Source organism: Leucoraja erinacea, chromosome 13 (genome assembly GCF_028641065.1).
Source record: "Leucoraja erinacea ecotype New England chromosome 13, Leri_hhj_1, whole genome shotgun sequence".
Taxonomy (NCBI): domain Eukaryota; kingdom Metazoa; phylum Chordata; class Chondrichthyes; order Rajiformes; family Rajidae; genus Leucoraja; species Leucoraja erinaceus.
In genome coordinates this window covers 51,601,589-51,616,844 of record NC_073389.1, presented here as the reverse complement: position 1 = coordinate 51,616,844, position 15,256 = coordinate 51,601,589, and the positions used below count along the sequence as shown (strand labels likewise).

General features: G+C 50.4%; 1 protein-coding gene across 1 annotated transcript in view; it reads right to left on the bottom strand.

Annotated features, from left to right (window-relative positions):
- LOC129702496 (neural cell adhesion molecule 2-like) overlaps nucleotides 1-15,256 on the bottom strand; it is a gene marked incomplete at its 5' end in the record, with an annotated part of 163,425 nt that overhangs the window by 74,787 nt on the left and 73,382 nt on the right. The window contains one exon of the mRNA XM_055644223.1: nucleotides 9,757-9,930. Within this exon, the coding sequence (XP_055500198.1) occupies nucleotides 9,757-9,930 (174 nt within the window). The remainder of the gene's footprint in view (nucleotides 1-9,756; nucleotides 9,931-15,256) is intronic.

Here is a 15,256-nt window from a genome sequence, read left to right as displayed (position 1 = left end):
AGATGCTCGATAAAGGGAATAATGTTTAGTGCAAGGTAAAGTCCTGTAACGTCCAATTAAAGATAGACCGAGGGTAGATGGTAGCTCAGGACCACTCTCTGGTTGTGCTAGGATGGTTCAGTTGCCTGACACCAACTGGGAAGAAACTATCCCTGAATATGGCATCTGGAATCTGTTAGTCGAGGCTGGTACTATAATGACATTTTTAATATACTAGAAACATAGAAAATAGATGCAGGAATAGGCCATTCAGTCCTTCGAGGCTGCACCGCCATTCAATATGATCATGGCTGATCATCCAACTCAGTTTCCTGTACCTACCTTCTCTCCATACCCCCTGATCCCTTTAGCCACAAGGGCCACATCTAACTCCCTCTTAAATATAGCCAATGAACTGTGGCCTCAACTACCTTCTGTGGCAGAGAATTCCACAGATTCTTGGACAGGTACATGGATAGGTACGGGATACTGAGTTGGATGATCAGCCATGATCATATTGAATGGCGTTGCAGGCTCGAAGGGCCAAATGGCCTACTCCTGCACCTAATTTCTATGTTTCTATGTTTCTATGATAGGAAAGGTTTAAAAAGATATTGGCCAAATGCGGGCAGGTGGGACTCGTGCAGTTCGGACATGTTGGTCTGCATGGGGCAAGTTGGGCCGAAGGGCCTGTTTCCGTGCTGTACGACTCTATGAGTCTATGACTATCCCACGCAACACTTGATTGGTACAGGTGCCAGGCAGGTTATGGGGAGAAGGCAGGAGAATGGGGTTGGGAGGGAGAGATCGATCAGCCACGATTGAATGGGGGAGTAGACTTGATGGGCCGAATGGCCTAATTCTACTCCTATACCTTACGAACACTGCGACAGATGGAATCTTTGCCCGTGCACATGTCCACTGGGCCCACTTGCGATAAGTTTGCCGCTTTTCCTGAAAGATATTCCCAAGGAATCTCGAACAATTTTATCAGCAGATGGGCTTCATTGCTTCATTATCATTGCATCGCAAAGGCAGAATGCAGTAATCCCTCAGTGCGATGTCCTGCCAAACTTGTTGAGAGATACAGCGCGGAAACAGGCCCTTTGGCCCACCGAGTCCGCGCCGACCAGCGATCCCTGCACATTAACACCACCCTACACACACACTAGGGACAATTTACAATTTTACCGAAGCCAATTCATCTACGAACTTGCACGACTTTGTGGTGCGGGAGGAAACCGGAGCACCCGGAGAAAACCCACGTGGGTCACGGGGAGAACGTACAAACTCCATGCAGACAGCACCCGTAGTCAGGATCGAACCAGGGTCTCTGGCACCATATGGCAACAAGTCTACCTCTGCGCCACCGTGCCGCCCTCTCAGATTTCCAAAGTCATAAGGTCATAAGTGATAAGAGTAGAATTAGGCCATTCGGCCCATCAAGTCTACTCCGCCAGCTGATCTATCTCTTTTTATCATAACCCCATTCACATGCTTTCTCTGACGAAATAAATTCCTCCTCATCTCCTTCCTAAAAGAACGTCCTTTAATTCTGAGGCTGTGACCTCTAGTCCTAGACTCTCCCACCAGTGGAAACATCCTCTCCACATCCACTCTATCCGAGCCTTTTGCTATTCTGTACGTTTCAATTAGGATTCCCCCCCCCCCCCTCCCCTCATTCTTCTAAACTCCAGCGACTGCAGGCCCAGTGCCGACAAACGCTCATCATATGTTAACCTAGTCATTCCCGGGATCCGGGAGTGCGACTTGAACTCACATCTCTCCGATTCCAAGGCCAATAGACCACCGGCTGATCGGCATGGCATCCGTGACCCTGGCTACCAGTTGTCACACTCCGAACCCAAAGGGTGACGTGATAAAAAACCAGCATCTGCAGTTCATTCATACACGTCCGCTCCACTGTGAAATCTCCTCAAGGTTCGCCTAAGTTCTCCTCCTCTCTGCGACGGGAGTTCGGCAAAACCCTCTCTCGCTGCTCCCCCCTCTGTCATTCCTCCTGCCCCCCCCCCCCCCGACTCCACGGCATTTTCCTTGATCTCCATCCCCGTTGTCCTATTTTCACACCTCAGACTTCCTTGCCTATGAATCTCCCCATCCCCTGACTCTCAGTCTTTAGAAGGGTCTCGACCCCGAAACGTCACCCATCTCTTCTCTCCGGAGAAGCTGCCTGTCCCGCTGAGTTACTCCAGCCTTTTGTGTCTACCTTGGATAAAAATGAAGCTGTGCGCAGCGGGGAGCAAGCGGAACCGGTGTCACGAGTGATGGATTGAGTTTGGTGGGAAGTCTAATTACACTGAGCCCAGGCCATCTCATTATCCGTGGCAACAGGAAAAGGCGGTGGAGGAACAGAAAGGCTTGAGAAGTGGTGGAGTGGCCCAGAGACGCACTCAACTCACAAGCAGTTGGAGAACAGACTTTAATTATTCACACGCCGCTGACAATTGCAGTGCAGTCTGTCAGTTTGACATTCAGTCAGGTCTTACAATTGACTGCATACAAATCTATGCTCACACTTCCTATTGATAGGGCTCTGAAAGATGGCGGAGTCAGGGGATATGGGGAGAAGGCAGGAACGGGGTACTGATTGGGGATGATCAGCCGTGATCACATCGAATGGTGGTGCTGGCTCGAAGGGTCGAATGGCCAACTCCTGCACCTATTGTCTATTGTCTATTGTCTAACCCCACCAGTCACCTATCCACCCCTTTTCCACAATCGTCGCCCGTCAATGATGTTCTTAATCCATTTTAAATCCATTGGTGTCCTCTGGAGATAGCTGGGAAGGCCAAGTCAGTGGATATTTTTAAGGCAGAGATAAATAGATTCTTGTGTTTAAGAAGGAACTGCAGATGCTGGAAAATCGAAGGTAGACAAAAATGCTGGAGAAACTCAGCGGGTGCAGCAGCATCTGTGGAGCGAAAGAAATAGGCAACGTTTCGGGCCAAAGTCTGAAGAAGGGTTTCGGCCCGAAATGTTGCCTATTTCCTTCGCTCCATAGATGCTGCTGCACCAGCACTTTTGTCTACCATAGATAAATTCTTGATTAGTACGGGTGTCAGAGGTTGTGGGGGGAAGGCAGAAGAATGGGGTTGGGAGGGAGAGATAGATCAGCCACAGTTGAATGGCGGCGTAGACCTGATGGGCCGAATGGCCTAATTCTGCTCCTATCATTTTACGGCCTTAATGACCTACCACGGCCTGGTCCCCTGTGGAGAATGACTCACCTCCTGACACCACAGACCATTCGCAGCGTTTACAACAGACAAGTTAGTTGTGGGACAGAACACTCACTCCCCGACTGAGTCAGCACCAGCAGCTCAGTAAATGCCACAACATCTGGGCCATTGATGTTGTCAAGCCGGAGAAGATTTACGATGATGTTGCCAGGACACGAGGGCCTGAGCTATGGGGAGAGTTTGGGCATCCTCAGCATCTCAAGGACGTGCAGGTTTTGTGGGGTTTAATTGGAGCGGGTGAAACGTTAAGAAAAAGTTGTCAGTAAGTGTGTTAGTGTGCGGGGATCGCCGGTCGTAGCGGACTCGGCGGGCCGGAAAGTCAAGTCAAGTCAGGTTTATTCGTCACGTACACATACGAGATGTGCAGTGAAATGAAAAGTGTCAGATTTACGTATAAGATTCACAAGCTCACGATTAGGGCCTCGAGATCTAGGGGGGCCTCGGCAGGGCCGGATTTACCTATAGGCTTCATAGGCTGATTGGGTGGGGCCTCTCATAGTAGGTTGTGAGGGGCCTCACAAGTCGAATAGCCTGGGGCCTCTCTTCATCTAAATCCGGCCCTGGTGCAATGCTCGCGGACTTTGTGCAAAAAGACAAACAAACAAACAACCAAACAGAATGGAACAGAATCACATATTATTTTACATATTAAATATTGTGGGCGGATGGAAAAAAGGAAAAAATACAGCAAACAAACCAGGAAAGGTCCTGTTTCCGCGCTGCATTCCTAAAAAGTTTAAAAAAATACAAGAGGCTGCTGTGTTTCCCTGCGAGCAGCGGGACACAGATACTCTAATTATCCTGCACCAGCGCCATCATTACAAAGTGCTTCCCACAGCGAGCACAGAGTGGGCTTATGATGCCACTAATGGAAACGACCAGGGCACAGATTGTAAACAGCGGCCTTTATTGCACTGTTACTCAGCCACCCACTGGCCCACGTTAAACACTGCTCGGAGGCAAGCCCCCCCCGCCCCAGCCCGGCCATCGTTCCCACTGATGCCAGCGAGCTGGGAAAAGATACCAAGACTGACCACTTCCCCAAATGGCTACGACCTCCCCTTCCCCCCCCCCCCCCCCCCCCCCCCCGCTGGGCAGCCCCGATGCTATTAATTGGAAACCAGTTACGGGGAAAGTGAAAAACAAAGAGAGAGATAGAGAGTGAAGAAAATATCATATTCCAAATTGAAAGTGTTTGGCTTGCTGATGCAAGGAAAGAATTTGCATTTAGATCCAACCTTTCACAGTCGAAAGGTTCGAAACGGCCAAGGAACTTTGCAAGGTCATTATCTACACAGCAAGCTCCCATAGACAGCAAGATGCAAACAAGCAAAGAGGGTGGGTGACCTTGGATTTGGGGATGTTGAAGGGGGGGGGGGCACGGTGGTGCAGCGGTAGAGTTGTTATCTTTAGCGAAACAGCGATCACCCCGCACCCTAGCACTATCCGACCCAGAGTTTACACACGTTTCACACAGCAGCCAATGAACCAACAAACCTGCGCTTTGAATCTTTTTGCGTAAACCAGCATCGGCGGTTCACTCTTTCCGCGGCGAGGCTTTTCACTTTAGTCTGGAGGCACAGCATGGAAACAGGCCCTTCGGCCTACCGAGTCCACGCCTCCCACCTATCACCTATTCGCACTAGTTCTATGTTGTCCCACTCTCTCATCCCACTCCCTACACGCGAGGGGCAATCCACAGGGGGTCGACTGAATTGGTCTGTGGAATTCTCTTCCTCAGAGGGCGGTGGAGGCCGGTTCTTTGGATGCTTTCACGAGAGAGCTAGATAGGGCTCTTAAAGATAGCGGAGTCAGGGGATATGGGTACTGATTGTGGATGATCAGCCATGGTCACATTGAATGGCGCTGCTGGCTCGAAGGGCCGAATGGCCTACTCCTGCACCTATTGTCTATTGTCTATTGCCCAGCAAACCCGCACATCTCTGGATGTGGTGGAGGAAACCGCAGCACCGGGAGAAAAACCACGCGGGTCACGGGGAGAACGCACAGACTCCGCACGGACAGCACCCGTCGTCGGGATCGAACCTGAATCTCTGGCGCTGTGAGGCAGCAACTCTGCCGCTGCGCCACCGTGCCACCTCATGCTGCAATCTACATTGACATTCATGTTGCCGTGATATTGGAGTGCTGAGTCCAATATTATGCTGACACGTGGAGCCGTGTGGGAATATTTTGCACCCCATTGTACAAAAGTTGTTGTTTATGTTGCTTTTCCACCATCCTGTGGGTCACTTCACAACAATTGCAGGCTTTTTTTTTAAACCAAACACTGCGTTCAATCTCACAGAATGATACAGCGGAAACAGTCCTAACTTGCCCACACCGGCCAACATGTCCCATCTACACTGGGCCCCCCGCCTGCCCGCATTTGGCCCAGATCCCTATTGTCCTATCCTTTATACCTGCCTAAATGTTTCTTAAACGTTGGGATAGTCCCTGCCTCAACTACCTCCCCTGGAAGCTTGTTCGATACACACACACCATCCTTTGTGCGAAGAAGTTACCCTTCGGGTTCCTATTAAATCTTTCTCCCCCGCACCTTAAACCTAGGTCCTCAGGTTCCTGAGATTAATGAGCCTGTCCCACTTAGGCGATTTTTTGGGCGACTACAGGCGACTGCCACAAAAGTTGCTGTCGTAGGTTGTCGTAGGTTGCTGTAGCTGTTGGCGTAGGTTGTCGGAGGTGATGTCGTAGGTTGTCGCCAGGTGTCGTAGGTGAATTCCATTAAAACTAGTCCCTGGCAGTCGTCTAAAGAGTCGCCTAAGTGGGACAGGCCCATGATTCTGATCGTATGCTTTAGGATTCCCCCCCCCCCCCGGTAAAATACTCTGTGTACTCACTAATATCAATTCCACTCCGATGGGTATGTTTCCACGCTGTACCTCTGAACTAAACCAAACTAAAACCGGGTGGCACAGCGGTAGAGTTGCTGCCTTACAGCGCTTACACTGCCAGAGACCCGGGTTCGATCCCGGCTACGGGCGCTGTCTGTACGGAGTTTGTATGCGTTCACCCCGTGACCTGCGTGGGTTTTCTCTGGGCACTCCGGTTTCCTCCCAGGTCTGTAGACTAATCTGCTTGTGTGTGTGTGTGTGGGTGTGTGTGTGTGTGTGTGTGTGTGTGTGTGTGTGTGTGTGTGTGTGTGTGTGTGTGTGTGTGGGGGGGGGGTGTGGGGGTAGTGCTAGAGTGCAGGGATCGCTGGTCCGCGGCATATCTCTCAACTAAACTAAGAAGAGGGCGTATTTCAGATGAGAGCGATGTTTCTCTGCCTTGTCCGTGGAGAGCCGCTGAGTGATGAAGGCATGAGTGAACGTGATATACTGTCGCCGCTGCTGGAGTCACTGGGGCATCTCTTGATGTCAGCCGCACTGTCACAAGCGACTGCCATTGTCGAAGCAATCCGTTAGCACTGTGAGCCGTGATGACAGCAGTGGTACCGCGGGTGAAAGCGTTTTGGCCTGAGCATAATAACATTAAGCACGCTAGGTTCCTGCGCTCGCTGACACGGTAAAAAACACGGTAAAAAACACCCAGAGGCTGGTGGTCGCCGCGTGCATTATTGATAAAGTTGGTGATATATTGATCTGATGACTGTTTGTTTGTAAACTGCCAATATAGGCAGCCTTTGATTGCGTTCATACTCTGTGTGTTTGTTTTTGTTTTATGAATAAAAGTATAAAAGAGGGAAACGGAACGCTAGCCTGATACGCCGTCCCGTACCTAAGACTGAGATGAGGGAAAGCTGTAGGAATAACAGCAACAAATGTTAACTTTATAATCCCTTCTGGACCTGTCCCACTTGGGCGATTTTTTAGGCTAGTTTGTCGCCACATGTTCGCCGGGAGTCGTCTCCCCAGTCGCGCAAAACATCGTTGGCGTCTTTCTGGTCGCCGCTAAATTTCCAACATGTTGAACCATTTTTAGGCGACAGTGGGTTTGACGCCAATGGGCGTAGCTTGACTTCTCCTGACGTGGGTGCTGTCGTAGGTTGTCGCCAGGGTGACATCGGTTGCTGCCGGTTTCTCGGCGACCTGCTACGACTATGACGGTCGCCGGCAGTCGCCTGGAAAAAAATCGCCAAGTGGGACTGGCCCGTAAATGCGGTAGAATATTCCAGGGAGTGTTATCAAGGGAAAAGACGTCAGTCACCAGGCTCAGTTTTAACGGAGAAATCGCAGCAGTTCTGTGGAGAGGTTTTGCAAGCTCATCGAACACAGAATAGAGTACAGCACAGGAACAAGCCATTAGGCCCACAATGTCTGTGCCGGACTTAATGCCAAGTTAAACCGATGTCATCTGGCTGTACATCAAGCCGCTGAGAGTGTTCTTCCGTGCTCCGATCAACCCAGCGAGAGGGCCTGAGCATCGGGCCACCGTAGAGGCGACTGCGGAGGGCACGAAAGCCCCGACCACGGGTGAACAAGACAACTTTATTGCCTTCCCTCACAGTGGGAAACGTTGGTTCCGCTGTGTGGGGATGTTCATGTTAAATTCTATCGTGTGTTGTGTTCTTTTTATTAGTGTGGCTGTACGGTGACTCAAATTTCACTGTATGTGACAATAAATGTAACTTGAACTTGAACTTGAACTCTGTGTGAAAATCTTGCCCCACACATCTCCTTTGAAACTTCCCCCTCTCATTTTACAGCTACTGAATGACCTTTTGTTCTTTTCAAAGAGATACAGCATGGAAACAGGTCCTTCAGCCATCCGAGTCCGTGCCGACCAGCGACCACCCGTCTACCCACACACTAGGGGAAGATTGCGATTTTTACCGAATCCAATTAGCCTACAAACCTGCGCGTCTTTGGAGTGCGGGAGGAAACCGGAGCACCCGTAGAAAACCCACGCAGGTCACAGGGAGAACGTACAGACTCCGTACGGACAAGCAACCGCGGTCAGGATCGAACCCGGGTCAATGACGCTGTTTTGTTGTTTTTTATCTTATTTATATAGCACATTTTTAGTCAACTTGCATTGACCCCAAAGTGCTTCACATAATTACATTACATTTACACACAGGCAAAGGTGGGTGAAGTGTCTTGCCCCAAGGACACAACGACAGTATGCACTCCAAGCGGGATTCGAACCGGCTACCTTCCGGTCGCCAGCGGAACACTTAGCCCGTTGTGCCATCTGTCGTCCCACAGTGCTGTGAGGCAACAAATCTACCGCTGCGCCACCGTGTTTGAACACGGACTCGGAACCTGTGCGAAGTCAGAGCCAGAGCAACTTCATTGACTTTGTTCGTTTTACTGGCTACTAGGGAGGTTATTTAAGCAGGCGATAGCGCTGTTGCTGCCTTACGGCGCCAGGGACCCCGGTTCAATCCTGACCTCAGGTGCTGGTTGTGTAGAGTTTGCACGTTCCCCCTGTGACCACGTGGCTTTCCTCCTGTTTCCTCCCGCATCCCAAAGACGCGCAGCCTTGTAGGTTAATTAGCCTCAGAAAGGAGGATAACATAGAACTAGTGTGAATGGGCGATCGCTGGTCGGCACAGTCTCGGTGGGCCGAAGGGCCTGTCTGCACGCTGTATCTCCAAACCAAAAGATGCCTAAAATATTTCCCTCTCAGTCAACCTTACTGAAGCAGTTGTGTTTAGGAAGGTCATACAGATACTGACCTATATGAAGACAGACACAAAGTGCTGTGGAAGGGCAGTGTCTGAAGAAGGGTTCACACCCAGAAGGCCACCCATTCCTTTTTATCCAGAGATGCTGCCTGACCCGCTGAGTTACTCCAGCACGTGGCGTCTGTCCTCAGTCATCTGCAGTTCCGTCCAACACAATGCAAAAATAAGCATGTGTAGGAAAGAACTGCAGACGCTGGTTTAAACCGAAGATAGACACAAAAAGCTGGAGTAACTCAGCGGGACCGGCAGCATTTCTGGAGAGAAGGAAGAGAGGGAGAGGTTTCAGGTTGTTTCTTCAGAAGAATGGTCGCCCATTCCTCCTCTCCAGAGATGCTGCCTGTCCCGCTGGCAAAAATAAGGATATCTTAATGAGAACATTGCGATTTTGCAAAGGAATGTAGATGGTTTGAGCGGGAATAGGCAAAAACTTGGCAAATGGAATTTAATGAGGGGAGTGTTTTTTAGAGATGAATAGACAATAGACAGTAGACAATAGACAATAGGTGCAGGAGTAGGCCATTCGGCCCTTTGATTTCCTCCTTCTCTCCCTCTATTTCGCTTCCTCTCTCACTCTATTTCACTCTCCCTCGCTCCATCTATTTCCCTCTACCCTCTCTCTATCTCCCTCTCTCACCTCTTTCTCACTCTCCCTCTCTCATCCCCCCTCTATCTCCACTCTCCCCCTCTCCCTCTATTTCCCTCTCCAGCTTTCCCTCTCCAGCTCTCTCTCTCTCTCTATTTTTGCGATTCCCCACTCCCTCTCTCCCGCAGCCCAGACCATGTACCTCACACGCACTGTGCCGTTGCCCTCCTCACCCACACGGCCAGCTCGGCGTGGCGCGGCGTGGAGCCGCGGCGACTTACTCTGGGTCCCATTGGAGTTGACGGCCCTCCAGTCCTCGGTGTCTGCCGGCTTCACCTCCACTCGGTAATGGTGGATGGGCACGCCGCCGTGCGAGTCGGGCTTGGTGAAGGCGATTCTCGCCACCGTCTGCGATGCGGCGAGGACTCTCAGCCCGTACGGACTCGACGGGACAGCTGCAAGGGAACAAAAACCCGGTGAACCGACAGAAATAACGACCAGGAAACCCTCTGAAGTGGGCCTTAGAAAATCCAGGTCATCTCCAACCGTTATAATAATTATTTTACGTTGATACGGTGGAACGGACTTGATAACAAACAGGGACTTAAATTGTTGAAATTCTTTGCAGCCCAGATTCTGTTTTGCTTTTTTTTTTCTAGTTTAGGGGGGGTGTTTGGGGGGTGGTTAGTGTGAGTGTGATGCCGCAGCCCCCCCCCCCCCCCCCCCCCCCCCCCCCCCCCCCAAAACACGCGTTGGGGAAACAGACCCAACGGGTCTGCACTTGGTCTAGTTTAACTATATTTACATAGAGACCAGGAGGTCTATATTCAATGTGTATTTTGACACTGGACTCATATTTAGGTTATACCTGTTATTAATTTAATCCTGATCCCTATGTATCAATATCATTGTTATGTTTATCATTATTCTTATTTTTTGTTGTTTTGTTTTGTTTTTTGGAAAAAAAGTTAATAAAAAGATTTTTAAAAGAAATAGAAAATCCAGGTATATTTTTTTCCAAGCAAAGACATAACACGCTGTTAAAAAAACCCTGCGGGTCAGGCAGCATCCGTGGGGGAACAAACAGAGTTAGAGTTTCAAATATCTGGCTATGTTCAAATTCTAGAGTATCTGATTAGATATCTGAGTCCATGAAGCGTCGCCTATCCATGTTCCCCAGAGATGTTGACTGACCCGCTGAGTTACTCCAGCACTTTGTGTCCTATTTTCTAGAATAAGGTTTGTTTAGATACAGTTTATCAATAGACAATGGACAATAGGTGCAGGAATAGGCCACTTGGCCCTTCGAGCCAGCACCGCCATTCATTGTGATCATGGTTGATATATCCCCCATTCCCCCCCCCCACCCCCCCCCTCCCTCTCGGGGTTGTCTCGGGGTTATCTCCCTCACTGGGCCGTCTCTCTCTCTCTCTGGGCCCACCTTCTTCCCGTCCTCCCTTCCGCTCGACGGCTAATCCCAGCGCCTCGTTCACTGCCCCATATCCCGGCTGTGAACCGCGCTGTGACTGGCCGTTGAGCGGAGGGGAGGGAGGGTTTTTTTTTTGGGGGGGGGGGGGGGGGCAGTCGGTTTCCGCCGGGGCTGGTCGCGGTTTTGACGCCCCCGCTCACTTTGCGCTCGTTCTGAGATTCTGGATGTCGGAGGTCCTCAGAAGAAGAGAAAAAATTTGCCTGGGGGCCGGATAATATCGGGTTATGAAGCATGTCTTGCCAAAAAAGTGGAGGGGCTGCAGCCCCCCCCAGCCCCCCTGGTTCCGCGGCCCATGATGTCGGTCATCTGTATCAGAGATACAGATACATACGCAGATGTTGGTCGTCATCTTGAAAGCATGCACCACCAGATTCAAGAACGGCTTCTTCCCGCTGTAATGAGGCTCATGAGTAGAACTCTCTTTCTTCTTCTTCTTGGTCGTCCAAAATATTCCAAATGGAATTTAAACTGGAGGTGGCGGAGGGTGGACTTAAGCAAAAAAAGGGTTCTTGGAGAAGAAGAGCTGCCGTATATTTAGTTGCATCTGGTTGGGTAACTATGGCACGGTGGAGATTATTCCATGCTTTAATTGTGCGGGGGAAGAACGAATTGCTGTACACATGTGTCTTGGTAGCTGGTATCTCAAATTGGATCAAATGCCCTGGTCATCTCCTGATAGGTTTGGGTTTGGTGTTGGTTTGGCCATCTATGTCGAGCTGACCATTGAACATTGTGTAAAAACAGGTCAAAGGGTGAGCTTTACGTCTGTCTGGGAGAGGGTTCCACTCCAGTGAATTCAGAAGTTTGGTAACACTACGCTTCTCTCTTATCTGTACTTGTAACAAATCGAGCTGCCTGCCTTTGGACACGTTCGATGGAGACATACCGCGTTGAAACAGGCCCTTCGGCCCAACGAGTCCGCGCCGACCAGCGATCACCCCGTACACTAGTCCCATCCTACACACACTAGGGACAATTATACAGAAGCCAGCTAACTTACAAGCCTGCACGTCTTTGGAGTGTGGGAGGAAATCGGAGCACCCGGGGGAAGCCCCACGCAGTCACGGGGAGAACGTACGAACTCCGTACAGACAGCACCCGTAGCCAGGATCGAACCCGGGTCTCTGGCGCTGTGAGGCGGCAGCACTACCGCTGCGCCACCGTGCCGCCACACAAACTAATGATGATTCCCCGATCTTCCAATCCACCTTGTTGCGCATCTTGCAATTTTTATTTATCTGCATTCTTGCTCCGACTGTAACATACTACCCTCTGCAGTCACAAAGGAACTGCAGATGCTGGTTTACAATGAAGGGGTACTAAGTGCTGGAGTCAGCGGGTCAGCGGGTCAGGCAGCATCTCTGGAGAACAGGGATTCTCTAGAGTTGCTGAAGCCGCCCTTTCATTTACTTATCCGATATTGCCTTGGAGTATTGCCTTGACATCTTTCATTCCGGATTGCTGCATTAAAACCCTTGTATAACGTTCCCCCATCCCAATGGAACACCTTCCGTTTCTCTGCTCTGCCATCCACAAGTTCACAAGGAGTAGAATAAGGCCTTTCGGCCCATCGAGTCTACTCCACCATTCAATCATGGTTGATCTCTGCCTCCTCTTCCCATTTTCCTGCCATCTCCCCATAACCCTCGGCACCCGTTCTAATCAAGAATTTGTCTATCTCTGCCTTAAAAATATCCACTGACTTGGCCTCCACAGCCCTCTGTGGCAATGAGTTCCTTCTAAATTCCAGAGTATACAAGCCCACTGATTAACTACCCTCTGACTAAAGAAGTTCCTCCTCACCTCCTTTCTAAAGGAGCGCCCTTTAATTCTGAGGCTGTGACCTCTGGTCCTAGACTCTCCCACCAGTGGAAACATCCTTTCCACATCCACTGCCTTTCATTATTCTGTGAGTTTCAATGAGGTCCCCCCTCAACCTTCTAAACTCCAGCGAGTACAGGCCCAGTGCGGGATGGTCGCTGGTCGGCGCCAACTCGATGGGCCGAAGGGCCTGTTTCCGCGCTGTATCTCTAAACTAAACTAAAGGTCCTTCTGCAGTTGTACAGAGCCCTAGTGAGACCACACTTGGAGTATTGTGTGCAGTTTTGGTCCCCTATTTTGAGGAAGGACATTCTTGCTATTGAGGGAGTGCAGCGTAGGTTTACAAGGTTAATTCCCGGGATGGCGGGACTTTCATATGCTGAGAGAATGGAGCGGCTGGGCTTGTACACTCTGGAGTTTAGAAGGATGAGAGGAGATCTCATGGAAACATATAAGATTGTTAAGGGCTTGGACACTGCTAGAGGCAGGAAACATGTTCCCGATGTTGGGGGAGTCCAGAACCAGGGGCCACAGTTTAAGAATAAGGAGTAAGCCATTTAGAACTTTTTCTTACAGAGAATGGTGAGTCTGTGGAATTCTCTGCCTCAGAGGGCGGTGGAGGCAGGTTCTCTGGATACTTTCAAGAGAGAGCTAGATAGGGCTCTTAAAAATAGCGGAGCCAGGGGATATGGGGAGAAGGCAGGAACAGGGTACTGAATGGGGATGATCAGCCGTGATCACATTGAATGGCGGTGCTGGCTCGAAGGGCCGAATGGCCTACTCCTGCACCTATTGTCTATTGTCTAAACTAAAGCGCTCAGCGTACGCTAACCCATTCCTCCTCCCCTCTGTGATCGGCATCCCTCTAGACGCTGTGGAGCTCTTTAAATAAGGAGCTTTATGATTGAGCTAGGACATACTTGTAAAACAGAGGGAGAGGATTTATAGAGTGTGGAAATAATATCGCAAGGAGTGTGCGGAATGGACTTGAAATGAGGCACTTTAAAAATTACTTCTCCATTTGTACTCTGGGATGACCTTCAGCAGAATTGATGTCAGTGATTTCATTATGATTTCATTACACTTCTTTTCTCATTCTTTACCGGCGGCGTGTTATTAGGACAGAAACATCAATTTCCCCGTCAAGCCGTTGATTGCAAAGCCGTGTCCACGAGTGCTGGAACAACCTCGCCTGGCCTGCTAACTATCTCCAGGGCTGAATCTCCCCTGGAGCAGCCTATACCAAGTGGGACCCTGATGAAGTGGGCCCCCTATACCAAGTGGGCCCCTGATGAAGTGGGCCCCCTATACCAAGTGGGCCCCTGATGAAGTGGGCCCCCCTATACCAAGTGGGACCCTGATGAAGTGGGCCCCCTATACCAAGTGGGGCCCTGATGAAGTGGGCCCCCTTTGTCTCCTGGCAACCAGTAATTTTAGACCCAGTCCGCCACTGGGTGCAGGAGTAGGCCATTCGGCCCTTCGAGCCAGCACCGCCATTCAATGTGATCATGGCTGATCATCCCCAATCAGTACCCCGTTCCTGCCTTCTCCCCATATCCCCTGATTCCGCTATCTTTAAGAGCCCTATCTAGCTCTCTCTTGAAAGTATCCAGAGAACCGGCCTCCACCGCCCTCTGAGGCAGAGAATTCCACAGACTCACAACTCTCTGTGTGAAAAAGTGTTTAAATGGCTTACACCTTATTCTTAAACTGTGGCCCCTGGTTCTGGGCTGCCCCAACATCGGGAACATGTTTCCTGCCTCTAGCGTGTCCAAATCCTTAATAATCTCATATGGTTCAATGAGATACCCTCTCATCCTTCTAAATTCCAGAGTGTACAAGCCCAGCCGCTCCACATATGACAGTCCCGCCATCCCAGCAATTATCCTCGAGAACCTACGCTGCACTCCCTCAATAGCAAGAATGTCCTTCCTCAAACTTCACACAATACTCCAGGTGTGGTCTTACCAGGACCCTGTACAACTGCAGAAGGACCTCTTTGCTGAGATCGGCCGACAACTCACCCACGCACTGAACTATGGCTGTTAGAGTTTTCGAGGCACGGGGCGGGAACTGGCCCTTTCGACCCACCGAGTACAGAGCCAGAGACCCGCGTTCAATCCCGACTACGGGTGCTGTCTGTACGGAGTTTGCACGTTCTCCCCGTGACCTGCGTGGGATTTCTCCGAGATCTTCGGTTTCCCCCCTCACTCCAAAGGCGTACAGGTTTGTAGGTTAATTGGCTTGGTAAATGTAAAAATTGTCCCTCGTGGGTGTAGGATGGTGTTAATGTGCGGGGATCGCTGGTCGGAGCGGACCCGGTGGGCAGAAGGGCCTGTTTCCGCTCTGTTATCTCTAAACTGAACCATTGGTTTGAAGGTGTGCCCAATGTGTCTCAGGTTACGAGTATGTAGGAGGTTCAGAACATTGTCAGAGAGAGAGATTGGGACACTGACTTGTAGAAACCTCCT